Source organism: Medicago truncatula, chromosome 3, assembly GCF_003473485.1.
Source record: "Medicago truncatula cultivar Jemalong A17 chromosome 3, MtrunA17r5.0-ANR, whole genome shotgun sequence".
In the NCBI taxonomy this organism is placed as follows: domain Eukaryota; kingdom Viridiplantae; phylum Streptophyta; class Magnoliopsida; order Fabales; family Fabaceae; genus Medicago; species Medicago truncatula.
The window spans coordinates 610,300-628,642 of NC_053044.1; the positions used below are offsets into that span (position 1 = coordinate 610,300).

Consider the following 18,343-nt stretch of genomic DNA (forward strand, 5'->3'; position numbering starts at 1 on the left):
GTAGCTGTAGTGGGAGATATTATTATATAATCTGATTTGAAAACAAGCTAAACAGTTTAAGAAATTGAGTTACGAGTGTTGCATGTTGCAATTGGAAAGAGACCAACTCTTCTTCCTTTTTCTCCAAGCACAATATCAATTTGTAAACAAGAGAATAATGAATCACAATGTACAATGAATCTTTGAAGAAGAGGTATACATTCTTGAAACAAATGTTAGGCTGGTAATGAATAACCTTCTTCGAGACATTGTGTTTTGCCATCCTGCATTAGGCGTTGAAGTAAAGTTGGGTTACTCGTAACAATGCCATCAACATGCTCAAATAATAGCTTTTGCATGGATTCTGCATCATCAACAGTCCAAGCATACACTCTTTTTCTCCTCCTGTGCAAAACTTTCATAAGCTTTTCATCAATCAATGGGTGGTAGACACCAACAACCTCAGCACCTTTCATCCGCAACAATTTTGATCTAGCCCCTGTAGAAGGTTCCCTCATGACTATATAGCCAACCTGCATCATTCCAAACCAAGTTGCGTGGATGTTGAGGTTGACAATAAAAACTACATAAAAGCAACACGTCTACAATAAAATTCCAGCTTGTAGCCGCATAATGATGGAAATGACTTCTCTCTTTTTTTTAGGGGGAAATGACTTCTCATTGATCAAAACAAAATTTAATCAGGCATAACAAATGTAACGGCTTAAATTCAGTTCTTATAATCATGCAGAGTGTGTTCACACAAATCTCATTTCCACTACCTCACCCTCAACCATTCTCCAGACAAGATAACCTTCATTCTGCTAACTTGCTTTGAAAATCAAGCTTTCCGTTTAAGATTAAGTCTGTCATGAAAATCACAAAAACGCGCCTAATGTTTGGAGAGATGATCTTCTCCTACATGTACAGACAGTTATTTATTTTTACACTGAGAATCATAGTTTGGATCGATGTTGGACTGGGTTATACTCAATTTTTAACAAGGTTGTCATCAAACTCATGGAAATCTCCAAGACTCAACTCGTGAAGTTGTGAAAGTTAACTTGTAACAAAAATAATGAACAAAATGTCTAATATAGTTTTCTAAACACAATTTGATACTATGTGCATACTAAATATTCAACATTCTACTAGACCAGACCAGGCACCAAACTAGAGCTTCCATGCTTTTCTGAAAGAGTCTTGTTATATCCCTAAGAAACATTCTGTCATGTGTCTTCTCTTCTGTTGGTATTTTTATGGATGAAACTGAGAAACAAAATACATATTTGATGACCAAACTAACAAACAGAAGACATATTTGACGGCCAAACTAACAAACAGAAGACGCATTTGAGGATCAAACTGACTAGCAAAAGACGCATTTGGGATGTTCTTGTAATTTTGATACATTTAGAGACTATAGTGACACCTCCTGACATATTCAAAGACCAAATTGGTTGTTTACTCTATAAACTGCATTTGTTTCTTTCTCTATTCTTCTTCATACACATATTAGCCATTAGCTTGATTACAGTGATAGGTGAACAAACTTTTACCAAGAAATCTTAAGTTATTGTCAAGCATTACTTCATTCACTATTTATATTAAATCAATGGTAACAGCTTTAAAGTTAATGCTGAGTAGGTTTATAAGTTAATATATTCCAGCCAAAACCCACACGTTTTGTACACTTTTTTGTTCTTATGTTCCCCTGCCAATCAGTTGTTTAGAATATAAGGTACATTCCTTTTCCCTTGCCATTTTAGATTGAAAAGAGGCCTAAAGAAAAACATAAAAATATAGTGAAACTATGACATAAGATGTTAGATATAGGACTCCTAAGGGAAGAAGTTATAGAATACTAGTTGTTTATTTAATAGTATTATAAATTAGTAACTGTTACTTATGTGCAGTAATTGCTGTCTGCAGTAGTGCCTGTCTACTAAACTAATATGTAACTGCTATAGGAGTGAGTTAGTATTATAAATAAGATGCAAAGGAAAAGAAAGGTATTCAGGGATTGGGATAAAGGATTGGTAGGGAGAGCCCAAGCTCTCGAATTCTTGGAGGGGAGAGAACCAAGACCCTCGAATTTCTTGGGATTATATTGTAATCTTACTATTAGTTTATATTTTGATATCAGTTCCTACCATAAGACAACAGAAGATTTTCATATATTGGTAAAACATCCAGGCCATAAAAACATGAGAAATTTTGCAAATAGAGCTAAATGAACTGCTTCTTACCGCAACTTCTGATGAGAGTTTAATGACATCCCTTGCTAAATTGTCACTTTTAGCCCATACGAGACAGTTTCTGCACCCTGTCTCCTCCACCTGGAAGAGATTGTATTGACATTTGGAAATTACATTGCTGCAAAATTAGAAAATATTTTGAAGAAAATATCTTATATGATGTATTATCTATGCATGGAACTTAGTAAAAGAAGTTCTGCCATCAGGCATTAACACAAAGCATGCTTGCTAGTGTGATGTTAAAAGGACAAGACACGCTACATTGGCAGAGCTAAAAGTTGTGCAAAGCAGGCAAGGGTTCTCACATTTTACTTTGATTGATGTTGGTAAAGAAGTTAGTCCATAGGTTGCCAGGTTCACCATTAAGACCACCTCATTATTTAATTCCTTCCTCCATTCACAAGCCATAGAAGACCCAGTAAATTGAAGACAAGGAGGCACAATATGTAATCAATATTAAAATCATGCTACGACGACTAATTAGGAGCTATTATTATGTTAGGTTTTCCAAAGAAAAATAAACAAGATGGTGGTAGAGATCTGTTAGTATTTTTTTTTTTATAAGCAAGGAGTCTCTGTCAGTACTTACTAGGCCTCCTATTAATAAGGTTTATGTAAAGGCCAACCTAGCCTAGAACTTACGTTGTAATTGAATGAAAGGAATAGGAGAAGATTAGAAGGGACGTCGGGTTATTTTAAAATTGGTTTTGAGTGGTTGAGAGAGGAGGCAGGCTCTCTAACTCCTGTCTATATATGTAACTTCTGTAACATCCATCAGTAACTACCCATTCTAAAGTTCTCTGTATTCTGTCCCAGTGAACACTCTGTGTTTCTGGCCATTTGCAGCAATTAATCAGTCTTCACTCGGTAATTTATATCCCTGTAGATTCCAGTTCCAACAATCTCATGTGTGTCACTTGATTTTAAATTTAAGCCAAGATACACAGAGGTTCACATTGAGATGAACACGAGGAGGAACTCAATCCATCATAGCGGAGAAACTAACATTTTAACTTGAGTCAAGACATAAGGGGGTTTTGCTTAGGCTTTTGTTCACATTTCATATGCCGAATATTGGGAAAAATCCCCAGTTACTGACTATTCCTAGAGCATTCAAGAGATTCTAGGCTCTCCTGGTTGCCCAAAAGGCCCGAAGTCTATACAAAGAACAGGATATATCAATCTCTAAGGCTCCCCTCTTATTTATAGGCAACATGTCTTTTACCCGATTAACTAACTTATTAGGCTATTAGATCACCATAGGCCCATACCTATGACACTTAAAGCTAAAAAGAGAAGTGAGATAGTTTGGCATTTGGTTGAAAGTTTCTATTACTAACAATGAGGTTTTCAACTAATATTTCGCACACAGGTTGAAATAGCTTTTGCAAATCAGTTTTTTCAAAAGCTCTCATATTTAACTTCTCCACAAGAGAGAAAGGAACATGTATAAAAAAGAAAAATAAGAATGCAAAGCAGAGCTAACTTCTACATGACCTGGAGGTTGTATCAAAATGTAACTTACAATGGGGTAGGGACGGAATAATTATACTTACAATAGAGAGAACATCATTGGCGAGCCCTTTCTCATACAACGGGGGTCCAACTTTAACATCTAGAATTATCTGCCGCACAGAACTTGCAGTCATCTAGAAAAATATAGTGTAACTACAGTTAATAAATATTATGATATAATGTTGAGAAGACAAGGTAAAACATATATAGAAAAAATTGTCAACAGTGACAATATTAATACAATCACGGACAGCATGCATACAAAATGGGGTCAATGGTATAGATATGAATTCTGAAACGTACAGTCAGAGCATCTTGAATTGTGGGTATAATTTCATCATTAATCTTCTCAGTAGATTGGCGTGAAGCACTAAGCTCTCTTATCTACAGAAATAAACTGAACACACTTAGTCGATGTTACAATTTTTAAGCCTCTGAATTCTCAATAAAACAAAAAAAGAGGATAAAAGGAAATGATTTAAAAATGTATGTATCAAATATTTCAGAATAAATGATCAAATAGTTCTTTTCTCTGTTTCATCAAATGAAAATATCAAGGTTCCAGAGGAAATCCCACAAACTCTGAAGGAGCTTATAGTTCACTAATCAACAATTAAGAAAAATATAACATGACAAATTTAAAGCTAATTCAACTGGAGCACTGTCAAAATTTCTAGTCATGAACTAATTATCCCGTGGGTGAAGGCAAATGAATGGCTTCATGGTAACAAGCCCTCTCATGCAAGAGATCTTTGCACTTGAAGCATGAAGAAGGCATATGCCCATAATAATGAGGGACATAAGAACCAAATTCTAGACTTCATGGCAACAGAGATTCAGACACAAATGTTAACTGTTAAGAATTAAATATACATAATGTTAAACTTTTTGGTGATGACAAATGAATGATATTTTATATCTAACATTGTTTAAACCCAAATATCACTCGTAATTGTGAAACATTACTAAACTACCATTAGTTACAATGGTGGATTGAAAAACTTCATGGCAATCACAGCAGGTAGATATGCTGCCCAAAACGCATCAGCAAACAACTGATAAATAGACAAACTCAGTAATATAAACTACAAGAAACAGAAGTTATGGTCCAAAAATATATGAGGTGGTTTCAGTGTAGTCCTTGAATATATTGAAACTTCAAAAACATTCTTAAGTATGTCTTCCACTAGTAATTTTATACACCTAATTGACAAACTGAAAACACATATGATAACAAAACTAACTAATTGAAGACAATAAATGATGTTCAAGTGTCACCTGTTTTGAGCTCATGTAACCAACTCTAGAACTAGTGTTTCCAGACAACCGCTGCAAATCCCTGCCTGCATCATGTGAGAATTAAGCCCAAAAGTGACTATAAAGCTACTTCTACCAGTGAGATCAATCAAAATGAGCAAAATCAAAATGAAGTAGCTTCTATAAAGCTACTTCTACAAGTGCCTCTAACATACTCCCAAAATGAGCAAAATTTAACATAATCAGGACTTTTATAAAATATTCATAATCACAAAGACGTATTTGAGACCTGAGAGTGCCCTACAAAGTCGGAGACGAATTTGATGGTTTACTCAAACAAATACAAACTGTGAAAATAAACTTTAACATATGTACCTGTCATGTAGAGCGAACAAAACTCCATCTGAAGAACGAGAGACATCAATCTCAATACAATCAACTCGAGATTGAAGAGCAGATCGATACGCGGCCATCTACAAAACACATTTACATTTCAACTAAAAAAATAAAAGAGTGCAAATTCTGACACCTGATACGACACTGACAGATTGACACCGGTATTAATTTAATAATTTAATCATAAATGCATTTGCCTATAAAAAAAAATGTAATCATATGTGTCGGACACAGATACGTGTTCAATTTCAAGTGTCATGCTACAGAGTGTATAAACTTACGGTGTTAGGTGATGCGTTGGAAGAATCACCACCGTGAGCACAAACAAGAGGAGGATTATTAACCCAACCACATCTCTTGAGTTGAATCTGATGAAAACGACGGAGACGGAAATGGAAGAAGATTGGTGGCAATATAGCTACAATGATGAGACACAAAATCATCACCTTTCGTGAACATAATCTTCTTATTGAGATTGATTTTGATTTAGAGTTTCTTGATCTTAAAGAATCTCTTGTTGATCTATACAACATTGTTGTAATTTGATTGGTGGTTGAATGAATGAATTCTATATCTCTAATTTTCTGTTGTTTTTCATTACTTTAACATAATTCCCCAATTCAGACACTCACACTCGTTAATCCTTTAAATTGGAATGGCCAGGAATGAATAAGCATACTCTCACTTCTCACCTAACCTTAATATTTAGACAATTTCACCGATTAAAAAGAAAAGAGAATTGTTGTTGACCATTGCATTTCGGTTTCCACACAAGTAATTTACCTTTTTGTCTCCTCGGCAATTAACTGCCGAAGTTTTGTAAATTCGGCTGCAGTTAACTGCCGAGGAAATCTGAACTAAACCAGAACGCAGAACCAGAACTTCCCCATTTTCCAAAACTTCACAAAATTCACAATTTTTCTCCAATCTTCACCAAATCCATTTTCACGAATTGCAAGCAAATCAATTGCACATTATCACAAGTAAGTTGTGTCAATCATTTTAATCATAATGTTAATTTGTTTAGGTTGATTTTTTTTTTAAATTAGAGTAGTTTGCATGTGGTTAGGGTTGATTTAAATATTGACAATTTGATGATTGCATGTGTAGTTTAGGAATTGATAAATGAATGTAGTTGTTGCCCATGTTGTTTAAATCATAATGTGGCTTTGAATGGTGGCAAAAGAACACATTTTGATTATGTTTGATACTTTGCACACAAAGTGTTTGATAAAATGTCTCAATGACAATTTTATTGATTATTTAGTTAGCTTAGGTTATTTATATGATGTTGATTGTAATTCGAAAAAGTGTGCATTGAATTAGGTTGAATGTGGTTTTGATTTTTCAACGAAGATGAATGTTTATATTTTGTTTAGGTTCTGTTTAGGTTGAATGTGTATGATAATGCATTTGATTATTTATGTTTGAATGTGAATGATAGTGTGTATGATAATGTTTAGGTTCAATGTGCTAATTTAATAAAGTGGTTGAATGTGAAAGTTTAGGTTATGTTTAGGTTTAGTGTGCTTGATAAAGTGGTTGAATGTATAAGTTGAATGATGTTTAGGTTATTATGGAAATGATGGATATAAATTTTATTGTAATGATGATTATATTGAATGATTTTAGGTTATGGAAATGATGTTCATTGTTATACTTTTAATGAGTTTGATTATGTTTATGTTTAGTTTAGGTTTAATGTGTTTGATTAGGTTATGGAAATGATGCTAATTTTATTATTTTTTGTGTAGATATGGCCGACCAGGACCCCATTGATCCATCTAAAATGATTTGTGGTAGGCGAGCGATGACCTAGAGCCACCGGAGGGAGAGGCAGAGCGCCCACATCCCAAAGAGGGGTAGAGGTCGGAGGGGAGATGGTTCAGGGAGTTCTCAGGCTACACAGCTTGAGGAGTCACAGGTTATTCACCCGTCTGGGGTGGAGTACCTGAACTATCAGGATCAGGTACACCACGATACGACTGATGGTGGGTATGACCAGGATCATATACCACAGCAGCAGCATGTAGGAGACGACGATGACATTGCAGCAGCTGCTGCCCCGGAGGTGTTACCTGTGGACCCTCCCTTTCCTAGAGGACCGGCAGACTTATCTTTGCTGCACACTTATGCCAGTAATGTGGCGTTGCCACTTTGGTATAATTCAGATAACACAAGTGTAATTTTTTTAAATGCTTTTTCTTTATGTTTAATTATTTTCTTTATATGTGTGTTTGTTTAATTATTATATCCACTTTTATATGTGTTTTTTTTTTAATTCTTTTTCTTTATGTTTAATTATTTTCTTTAAATATGTGTTTATTTTATTATTATATCCACTTTTATATGTGTTTTTTTTTTTAATTCTTTTCTTTATGTTTAATTATTTTCTTTATATGTGTTTTTTTTTAATTCTTTTACTTTATGTTTAATTTTTTTTTTAAATGTGTGTTTTTTTTAATTCTTTTCTTTATGTTTAATTGTTTTCTTTATATGTGTGTTTGTTTAAACTATGTTTATTTTTCTATTATTTCAGGTTCGTAAGTTCCGTGTGGTCAAACCAATTAATCATGGGCCTAAGATCTTGAGTCTCGGACGCCCTAACGGGAATCAGGATTGATTTTGGGATCCGCTTAGGCAGAGCGGGTTACATGACTTGGTCTACCTGGGCTACGCCACTGTGCCTCATGCCCTGTTGATGACTCTATGCGAAGGTGGCATCCCGAGACCAGCACCTTTCACATGTCCCTGGGGGAGATGACTGTGACATTGGATGATGTCGCACGTCTGACACATCTTCCGATTGAGAGGCGGATGTTGAGCCACGAGAAGAAGATGGCGAAGCATGAGGGAGCCGCACTACTTATGAGGCACTTGGGTGTGCCGCAGCAGGATGCGGAAAAAATTTGTGGGCAGGAGTACGGTGGGTACATTAGCTACCCGAAGCTGAGGGAGCTATATGCGAAGTACCTTGGCAGGGCCAACGTATTGGCTGGTACGGAGGATCCAGAGGAGCTGGAGGAGCTGGTGAGGGTTAGGTCTTATTGCGTGCGGTGTTACCTTCTCTACTTGGTCGGATGCTTGTTGTTTGGCGATAGAAGCAACAAGCGCATCGAGTTGATATATCTGACAACCATGGAGGACGGCTACGCTGGGATGCGTAATTATTCCTAGAGAGCGATGACACTCGCATACCTCTACGGCGAGTTAGCTGAGGCGTGTAAGCCTGGAGACAGAGCTCTTGGGGGGAGCGTGAAATTGTTGACTGTAAGAAAACTTATATTTTATTCTTTTGTTAACTTTATTTTTTTGTTAACTTTTATTTTCTTTGTTATATTTTCCGTGTGTAATAATTTATAAATGTGATTTGTTTGGTTTGTGCAGGCATGGTTTTTGGCGCATTTTCCTGGTTTTTACAGAGTTGATCCCAACACTGAGTACATTGACAACCATCCGGTTGCAGCGAGGTGGAAGCTCCAGAAGGGTCACGGGGAGGGGGTCACGTATCGGTCACTGCTTGATCGTATACAGTTTGATGACGTATGTTGGAGGTCGTACGAAGAGCACAGGGAGATCCAGGACTTTGAGGAGGTTTTCTGGCTGGATTATGTGTGGTGTTCGTAGGGTGTACCGTCACTTGCCCGAGAGGGTTTTGAGGCAGTACGGATACGTCCAGACCATCCTCAGACATCTCACGGATGTTGTAGAGCTGCCATTGCCTTACATTGTGCAGGTGTTCGTCGACTTCTGCACTCACACGCTTAAGGTGGACGATTGGGGTGAGCAGGCAGGAGAGCAGTCATGGCGGATGGCTGATGGCTATTAGCTATGGTACACTAGGATGTCTCACCCTCAGATTTCGCCACCTCTTCCTGGAGATCTTCCGAGGCCTGCAAATGAAGAGCAGATCATTGCAGAGCAGTGGGAGCGGTACGAGGCGAGAAGCTCGCCTGACACCTACGACATGGTTAGTGCCGCTGTTGCCTACACTGATGCACAGTTGGCCCAAGAGGTCATGAGCCCCCAGCAGTGGTTTCAGGCCATGAGCCATATGAGGGAGCAGATCGCGCCGATTTTGACCAGGAGGCGAGGCTAGAGGCCAGAGGCCGAGGAGGAGCCACCATCAGTAGGACCAGGACCAGTAGAAGGATTTTTTTTTTGTTAGGACTTGTTTTTTAGTTTTTCATGACATTGATTTGTATATTTGTACTTTGATGACATTATTTTTAATTTCATGGGATTTTTTACTTTGTTTAATGTATAAAAATGTTGGTTTAATTAAGTTGTGCATTTGCGCCAATATTTTTTTGTTATTTGAACCGTTATGATGAATTTCAAACGTTTGTGTAATTTGAACCAAATGTCGGTTTGATTTAATTATGGACAATTGTAAAAGATATTGTATTTTTCTTGTTTATGTCCGAGTTTCAATGTTGTATGAATTATTTTGCCTTTCTAAATGCTCTGGTTTAATTACAGGTAAAAATTGGCCGAAAAATGGCTTGGAAATGTTTTAGAATCATGCAGAGCTCACTGCCTGCATGATCAGATTTCCTCGGCAGTTAACTACCGAGGTTTTCCTCGACAGTTAACTGCGGCCGGATTTCCAAAACTTCGGCAGTTAACTGTCGAGGGCGCAAAAACGTCATTTACTCGTGTGCCGCAGCCTTCTACAATGTGGGAACAACAATTCTCAAAACAAAATGGTTAAATATGTTTTTGGTACATATAAATTTGACTAATACCTCAAATTCATCCTTGAATTTTAAAAAATCGACCAAATTTGTTCATGAATTTTACAAAATATCTATTTAGTCGTCCATCAAAATGGTCCCTCCGTCTAAAAGCTCCGTTAGTGGTGATGACGTGTCCTCTTGCATGTTGTGTTGTCATGTACACGTGTCAACAAAGCAGCCACGTGTACAAGGACTAAATTAATGGAAATGGTAAAAATTTGAGATTTAACTTTTCAGAGTCATTTTTTATATGTTTCCAATTATACCCCTCTATGATAAGGATCGGTTTGATACTTATTGTGATAATTTAAGGACTGATTTGATGGATAATGTTATAATTTAAGGTCTGATTTTATTGATTTTATTTCAGGGGATGAGTACAAGAAAATTGTTAAGTGTGGTTGTTTGCAACACAAGCCTTGTACTCTTGCCTATATATAGGCTGAACTCTTACTGAAATAACAATGAGAAGTTTACCATTCTAACAAGTGGGAGCCTAACAGGGTCCTGAATTCTCCTCCAAATTCATTAAGAAACGCAGTTTCATTTGGAGAGAGAGAGAGAGAGAGAGAGAGAGAGTAAAAAGAAATTAGAGAGAGAAAGTTTGTTACGGCAGTGATAGTTAGTTACGGTGGTTGTTCAGTCAGTTATGGTGGCTCTGGTCATCTTCTTCCTCATTTTTCAAGCAATTCTTCTCTACAGCTTCAACAATGACGGAATCATCCTCATTCCTTCAACCTGCAATTCCCAGGTTCGATGGTTTTTACGATCATTGGTCTATGTTAATGGAGAATCTTCTTCGTTCCAAAGAGTATTGGAATCTCATTGAACATGGTGTTACCATTGCTCCTCCAAACGCAACACCAGAACAGAGAAAACTTGCAGATGAAAGCAAACTTCGTGATTTAAAAGCAAAGAATTATCTTTTTCAATCAATTGATCGTTCAATTATGGAAACTATTCTTGTTCGTGATACTGCTAAAGATATTTGGGAGTCTATGCGTAGAAAATATCAAGGCTCTACAAAGGTGAAGAGAGCTCAATTGCAAACTCTTCGTCGTGAATTTGAAGTTCTTTCCATGAAAGAAGGTGAATCTGTGAATTATTACGTTGGAAGAACTCTTGCAATTGCAAACCGTATGACATCACATGGTGAAAGATTAGAACAAACTATTATTGTGGAGAAGGTTCTGCGTTCTATGACTCCAAAGTTCAACTATGTAGTTTGTTCAATTGAGGAATCCAATGATATTACTACTCTCAGTGTTGATGAACTACAAAGTAGTCTTCTTGTCCATGAACAAAGAATGCAGACTCAACAATCAAAGGAAGAAGAACAAGCATTGAAGGTTTCTCAATCTGGTAGGGGTTATGGAAGAGGCAGAGGAGCAAGAACTAGTTCCAGAGGCCATGGAGGAAGAGGAAGAGGCAGAGTGAATAAAGAATTCATTGAGTGCTTTAGGTGTCATAAACTTGGGCACTATCAGAGTGAGTGTCCCAATTGGGAAGAAAATGATGCCAACTATGTTGAATTTGATGATAGTGAAGAAATGCTTATGATGGCTAAGCAAGAAAACACAACAACTCAAGCTGTTAATGAGGTATGGTTTCTTGATTCTAGATGTAGCAATCATATGGTAGGAACAAAAGAGTGGTTATTTGATTTTGATGATAACTTTAGAGCATCAGTAAAGCTGGGAAATGATTCAAAGATGCAAGTTATGGGAAAAGGAAATCTGAAGTTGTTCATTGGAGGCATTGTTCAGGTTATTACTGACGTTCATTGTAACGCCCCAATTTTATTTAATTATTTTTAGTTGATTTAAAGTCTTTTATATGATTTTTAAATGATTTACGTTGATTCTGTTGTGTGGTATATTTTATTAAATGACTATTTTTATTATTTAATAGAATAAGTGAGAAATAGAATTTAATTGGAGTTTTAGGGGTTATATGAAAATTAAGTAAATTTAATGGGAATTAAGTGAATATTGGGGAGATTATATTTATAAAAAGAATTAGAAAATAAGAGAGAGGGCAGTTTTCACGTACAACAGAGAAAAGGGAGAAAAGTCAAGAAAAGGGAAGAGGACCAAGAGGGGTTGCGACTTCGATTAACTAAGGTAAGGGTGAGGCTAACTTGCAATGATTTTAGTTTATATAATTCTGATTCTGTTTTAACAAAGGTTATGAATAAATTTGGAGAATTGGGAATTAGGGTTATGTTGAGAATTGATGAATAAATGATGGAATTAGGGTGAATTGATGTAGAAATGATGAACAGACCTTAGATGTTTCATGTATTGATGTTTAGAATTAGTTTTAAGGTTAAAACAATGGGTTTGGGTGAATTTTTGAGAAAAACTGCAATCTGCCTGTACTGATATTCATCGCTCGCCTCCCGAGTGATGATCCTCGCCACAGCGAGTGATGAAGATCATCGCTCGCCTCGCGAGCAGGAGTTACTCGCCTCGCGAGTTGCACCTCGCAGCTCGCCATGGCGAACAAGTTTACTCGCCGTAGCGAGTTTGACCAGAGAGCTTGCAAGATTTCGTGATTTTGAGCTGTGAGTTTAACCCTGGATGTTTTTGAGAGCCTGAACATGTACTATAATGATTAGGCAAAGTTTTAGACTGAGATTGAACTCGGAATAGAGTCAGAATGGATTCTTGAGTGTTTTACCCTAAATCGCCGTGGCGAGTAGAGGCTCTCGCCTCGCGACCTAATGCTTGACAGACTGCCTTGTTTAGGTTTCTTGTGGCTTGTCGCACGAGTGGTTGTGAGTTGAACTTTGGGATAGCGATGAAAGATGTATAGGATATAAATGATGATATGTGAAGCTGGTTATGAGGAATTGAGGTTATTAATATAATAAAATTGTATAAGTATTACTTAGATCATGTGCAAATGCTAGACATCGTTGAATTGCATAAGATATTGTTATATCATGCTGTTGTATACTGTTGTGTTGCTGTTGATTGATTATGATTGTTGATGATTGCTGGTTTATGCTTAACTACATTCAATTAGAATATACAAGGTGTTGGTTCGAGTTGTAAGTTGCGAGTTGTCGTTCTAAGTAACGGAGTCATAGGTTGTTGATGTTGATCAAGTTGGGGAGTATGTCATAGTTATTATGCACGGTCGTTGTCGTAGATGAGTTGTATGCTGATATACACACGTTGAGTCCTTTCATGATTAGGAAACTGTTGAGGGCTCATGCCCTGGAATGCTTTGTCATTCAACTGTTGAGGGCTCATGCCCTGGAATGCCTTGTCATTCAAATTGTTGGGGGCTTATGCCCCAGAATGCTTAGTCATTCAACGTGTTGGAAATAGTACCACGTCGTAGTTGTCGTTGATGTTGTTATGGATCGTGTTGATGATGTTGTTGTTGATGTAGTTGATGGTGTTGTCGGTGATGTAGTTGATGATGTAGTCGTTGATGTTGTTGTGATCGTGTTGTTGCCGTTGTTGTTGATGGAGATATTGAGTCGTTGTTGTCGTTGTTGGTTGATTTAGTAAGAGTTGTTAAAATTGAAGAAGCATGAATATTATTATTGAATATATGTTGTTAATTATGTTATTTAATTAAGTTGATGACTTATATATCTATTATTATTGTTTGTGAATCTCACCCCTTCTACTTGGAATTGTTGCCCTTCGTATGGGTAACTTGCAGGTATTGAAGCATATTAGAAGTGGTGGCTCAAGTGTCTTAGGGCTCTGATACGTAACGGGATGGGAAATTGTTGTCATGTTTTCATTCCTTATGTATCATTATGAACCTGTTGATGTTGAATTTAATCTTTAAAGATATTTTTGTTGGGGCCATGTGCCAAGGATTTATTGAAAGTTGTTTAACGTTGAAAAATATTTTTCCGCTGCGATGACTGTTATGATTTGACAGAACTATTATGAATAAATAGTATTTTATTCTATTTAAGAAATTTTGAAAGGCAGTGTAACACTCCGTTGTTGATTTAACTCTGATTTTATTTATTAATATAACTGTTGGGAAGTCGGGGTGTTACATTCATTACTTGCCTGGACTTAGTAACAATCTATTGAGTATAGGACAACTTCAACAAAGAAATCTCACAATAATGTTTCAGGAAGATATGTGTAAAGTGTTTCATGAAGAAAGAGGATTAATCATATCAACTCAAATGTCAAGTAATAGAATGTATATCATATCTGCACCTGTAATCATCCCTATGTGTTTGAAAGTTTCAAGTGAAAGTGAAACTCAGTTATGGCATGACAGATATGGACATTTGAGTTACAAAGGCTTGAACACTTTGGTAAAGAAGGAAATGGTGAGGGATTTGCCTGAGCTAAAGAAGGTATCTGACATATGCTCAAAGTGTATGGTGGGAAAGCAACACAGGGAACCTATCTCAAAGACTGCAAAATGGAGGGTTGTAACACCCGTTTTGATTATTTACTTATTTCAATGAGTTTAGAGTATATTTTTTTATATATTTCAGCGATTTTAGATGATTTATACGATTGGTGTGATTTACGTGGTTTTATGAGGTGTTATGACTTATTTTATTGTTTAATAAAATAAGATTTGAAAATAAAATAAATATTGAGTTGGGGGGTTGTTTTGAGATTTTAGAGAGTTTTGGGGGAGAAAGAGAAATAAGATAGAATAGATAGAAGAGATATAAATAGGAGAAGACCTAGGTTTAGAAAAGTTTGTACGTACGATCAGTTTTGGGAGAAAAGGGAGAAAAAGTCAAGAGAAGAGAGAACCACCAAGAGGAGGGCTGCGATTTCACTTTCTAAGGTAAGGGTGAGACTAGCATTTAATTCTATTAACTATATAACTATGATGATTAGATTTAACAAGTGTAGGATTGGTTTTAGATTAATCGATGATTAATCGGTGAAAACTTGTTAGATTGATGTAGAAACTGTTTACAGACATTAGATAATTCATAGGATGTATTCTGGAATCAATGTTAGGCTTAAAAACATGCATTTAGGTGGATTTTCGTGAAAACTGCAGTTCTGCCCGAGCCAACATTCATCGCTCGCCTCCCGAGAGATGATCCTCGCCATAGCGAGTGATGAACTTCATCGCTCGCCTCGCAAGCAACCTTCACCCGCCTCGCGAGTTGCACCTTGCACTCGCCATAGCGAGCAGATCACTCGCCATAACGAGTTGATCAGTGAGACAACCTGATTTTGGGAATTAACTTCTTAAGTTGAACCTTAGATGATTTTGAGTGCCTGAATGTGTATAATAATGATTAGGCAATTTTCTAGATTGAGATTGAACCTGGAAAAGTTTAAAAATGGATTTTTGGGTGAACAATGTCAAATTCCCGAGAGCACCCAGTTTCTTGTTCGCCAAGGTGAGCTGCTTGTTCGCCAAGGCGAATAGCCAAATTTGTGAACTCGCCATGGCGAGTAGAGGTCCTCGCCTCGCGAGCTAGTGTTAGACAGAACGCCTTGTTTAGGATAAATGTGACCTTGTCGCACGAGTTGTTGCGAGTGATCCTTGGGGTAGAAATGGAGGTTGTATGTGATGTTAGTAATGATCTGTGAAGCTGTATACACATTACATGAATTCTATATGATGTTGAGATGTTGTTGAATTGCATTGATATTGTTATATCATGAACTGATTTATGTGCTGCCTATGTTGCTGTTTGTTTATTAACTAAGCTGCATGAGTCGGTATAAGATGAATGATGATGTTCCAAATTGTTGGATTTATATAAGAGGTCGATGTTCTAAGATGCTAATTTGTAGAGTCCATGCATACTCATACATTGTTGGGGGCTTGATGCCCTGGAGCCCTTGCTCACCACGTTGGGGGCTTGATGCCCTGGAGCTTTAGCTCAACTAAGTTGAGGGCTTGATGCCCTGGAATTATTTTAATACTTAATACGTTGAGTGCTTGATGCCCTGGATTGGTACCACATGCATATAAGAGGTTTAAGTTGCATAGTCAAGTCGAGGTCGCATTGTCGAGTCTAAGTTGATAAGTTTTCAAGATGTTATGTGATGATTCTATATATATGAGTTGTTATTGAAGTGTTATATGAATATATTATTATCTATGATGATATTATGATGTTTTCATGTTGTTAAATATAATTGTTGAATTATATGCTTAATATTATTGTTTTGTGAAATCTCACCCCTTCTGCTTGGAAATGTTGCTCTTCGTATGAGTAACTTGCAGGTCATCGAGCTTAAGTTGCTATTGATTGCTGTCGTGAGTGGTTATCCCTCACTGTGTCTTTAGATGCTCTGATACGTAACGGGATAGGAACTTTTGTGGCTCTTTTCTATTCCTTACGTATTGCTTATGTTTTTACATGACTATAATTTAGTTTGGATTTTTATGAGATGTTTTGATGAGGTCTTCGTACCAAGACTATTTATGATGTTGAATTATATCCGCTGCGAAGTTTTGAATAATTATGTTGAAGGATAAATTGTTATTTATCTTATTTATGAATTTTAAGAAGTGTAGCATTCCGTTTATGTGATGAATACTCTGATTATTTAAATGAAATTTTTATGTTGGGAAAACGGGGTGTTACAAGGGCCATTATGAAGCTTGTAGTGATTCATAGTGATGTGTGTGGTCCTATTAATCCACAGTCTAATGGTGGCAACAGGTACTTCATAACTTTCATAGATGATTTCAGCAGAAAGACCTGGGTTTAAATCTTGCAGGACAAGGCAAGTGTTTTTGAGACATTCAAAAGATTCAAAGTTGCGGTAGAAAGAAAGTCAGGATGAAAAATTCAGTGTTTAAGAACTGATAGGGGAGGAGAATTTACATCAAATTCATTCAATGAATACTGCACTATTGAAGGGATAAAGAGGCAACTGACAACTTCTTACACACCTCAGCAAAATGGTGTATCAGAGAGGAAGAATAGAACCATTATGAATATGGTTAGATGTTTACTTGCAAGAAGAGGTTTACCTAAACTCTTTTAGCCTGAAGCAGTTAAATGGGCTACTTATGTGTTGAATAGAAGTCCCACTCTTTCAGTTAAAGATATCACTCCTGAAGAAGCATGGAGTGATAAGAAGCCCTCAGTAAAACACTTTAGAGTGTTTGGATGCATAGCTTATGTGCATATTCCAGATGCTCATAGGAAAAAGCTGGATAATAAAACCATTAAGTGTGTTCATCTTGGTGTAAGTGAGGAATCTAAAGCTTATAAGCTTTATGATCCTGTTAATAAAAAAATCATTGTGAGCAGAGATGTTGTCTTTGAAGAATCTAAAGGTCGGATGTGGAATGAAAAATCCAATACAAAATTTATAGCTATTGAAGGTGATGATGAAAATGGTGGAAACAATGAAGAAAATGTTGAAACAACTGAAAATAGCAGTAGTGAATCTTCAAATGGTGAACACAATGGTGAGGAAAGTGATGAAACAGATGATAATGTTGAGACACCTCCTGCAAGATAAAGAAATAAACCTAGCTACTTAGATGATTATGTAACTGGTCAGGAATCAGAAGAAGAGGCTGAGTTACAAAATTTAGCAGTATTCAGTACCATCAGTGATCCAGTTACATATGAGGAAGTTGTCAAGCATGAAGAATGAAGAAATACTATGGGTCTAGAGATTGATGCTATTGAGAAGAACAACACCTAGGAGCTTACCACCTTACCTCCAGATGCTAAGAAGATAGGTGTTAAATGGATTTACAAAACCAAACTCAATGAAAAAGGATAGATAGAGAAGTACAAAGCCAGACTAGTAGCTAAAGGCTACTCTCAGCAGTATGGTATTAACTATAATGAAGTGTTTGCTCCAGTTGCAAGATGGGACACTATAAGAACTATCTTATCTCTTGCAGCATGTAATAACTGGAGTGGGTATTAGTTAGATGTAAAAACTGCTTTCTTGCATGGAGAATTAGCAGAGGATGTATATGTTGAGCAACCTATAGGATATCAAAAGGGAGATAGCAGTAATGTCTATAAACTGAAGAAGGCATTGTATGGTTTGAAACAGGCACCAAGAGCCTGGTATAGTAAGATATAATCTTACTTCTGCAAGGAAGGATTTGAAAAGTGCCCTCATGAGCATACTCTATTTGTGAAGCATGCTGAAAATAAGTTCCTAATTGTCAGTTTATATGTTGATGATCGTATATATACCGAAAATTGTGAAGCTATGTTTGAAAGCTTCAAGCATTCAATGAAGA

At 36.7% G+C, this 18,343-nt stretch overlaps 1 protein-coding gene across 1 annotated transcript; it reads right to left on the reverse strand.

The window, feature by feature from the left end:
* Positions 1-7: 7 nt before the first annotated feature.
* Positions 8-6,099, reverse strand: LOC25488453 (glycerophosphodiester phosphodiesterase GDPD4). Its single transcript, XM_013603308.3, has 7 exons — positions 5,687-6,099; positions 5,385-5,482; positions 5,031-5,091; positions 4,056-4,136; positions 3,794-3,886; positions 2,229-2,318; positions 8-512 (listed from the first exon to the last, which is right to left on the reverse strand). Exons 1-7 carry the CDS (start codon positions 5,936-5,938, stop codon positions 216-218), a joined length of 972 nt encoding a protein of 323 aa, XP_013458762.1. The 5' UTR covers positions 5,939-6,099; the 3' UTR covers positions 8-215.
* Positions 6,100-18,343: the final 12,244 nt, after the last annotated feature.

Excerpts from the sequence above, each read along its gene's own strand:
- LOC25488453 (XM_013603308.3), bottom strand. The coding sequence starts at position 5,938 with ATGTTGTATAGATCAACAAGAGATTCTTTAAGATCAAGAAACTCTAAA. Across the intron at positions 5,092-5,384 it reads TTGTTCGCTCTACATGACAG|GGATTTGCAGCGGTTGTCTG; the intron begins GTACATATGTTA and ends TGATGCAGGCAG. Across the intron at positions 3,887-4,055 it reads CAATTCAAGATGCTCTGACT|ATGACTGCAAGTTCTGTGCG; the intron begins GTACGTTTCAGA and ends ATATTTTTCTAG.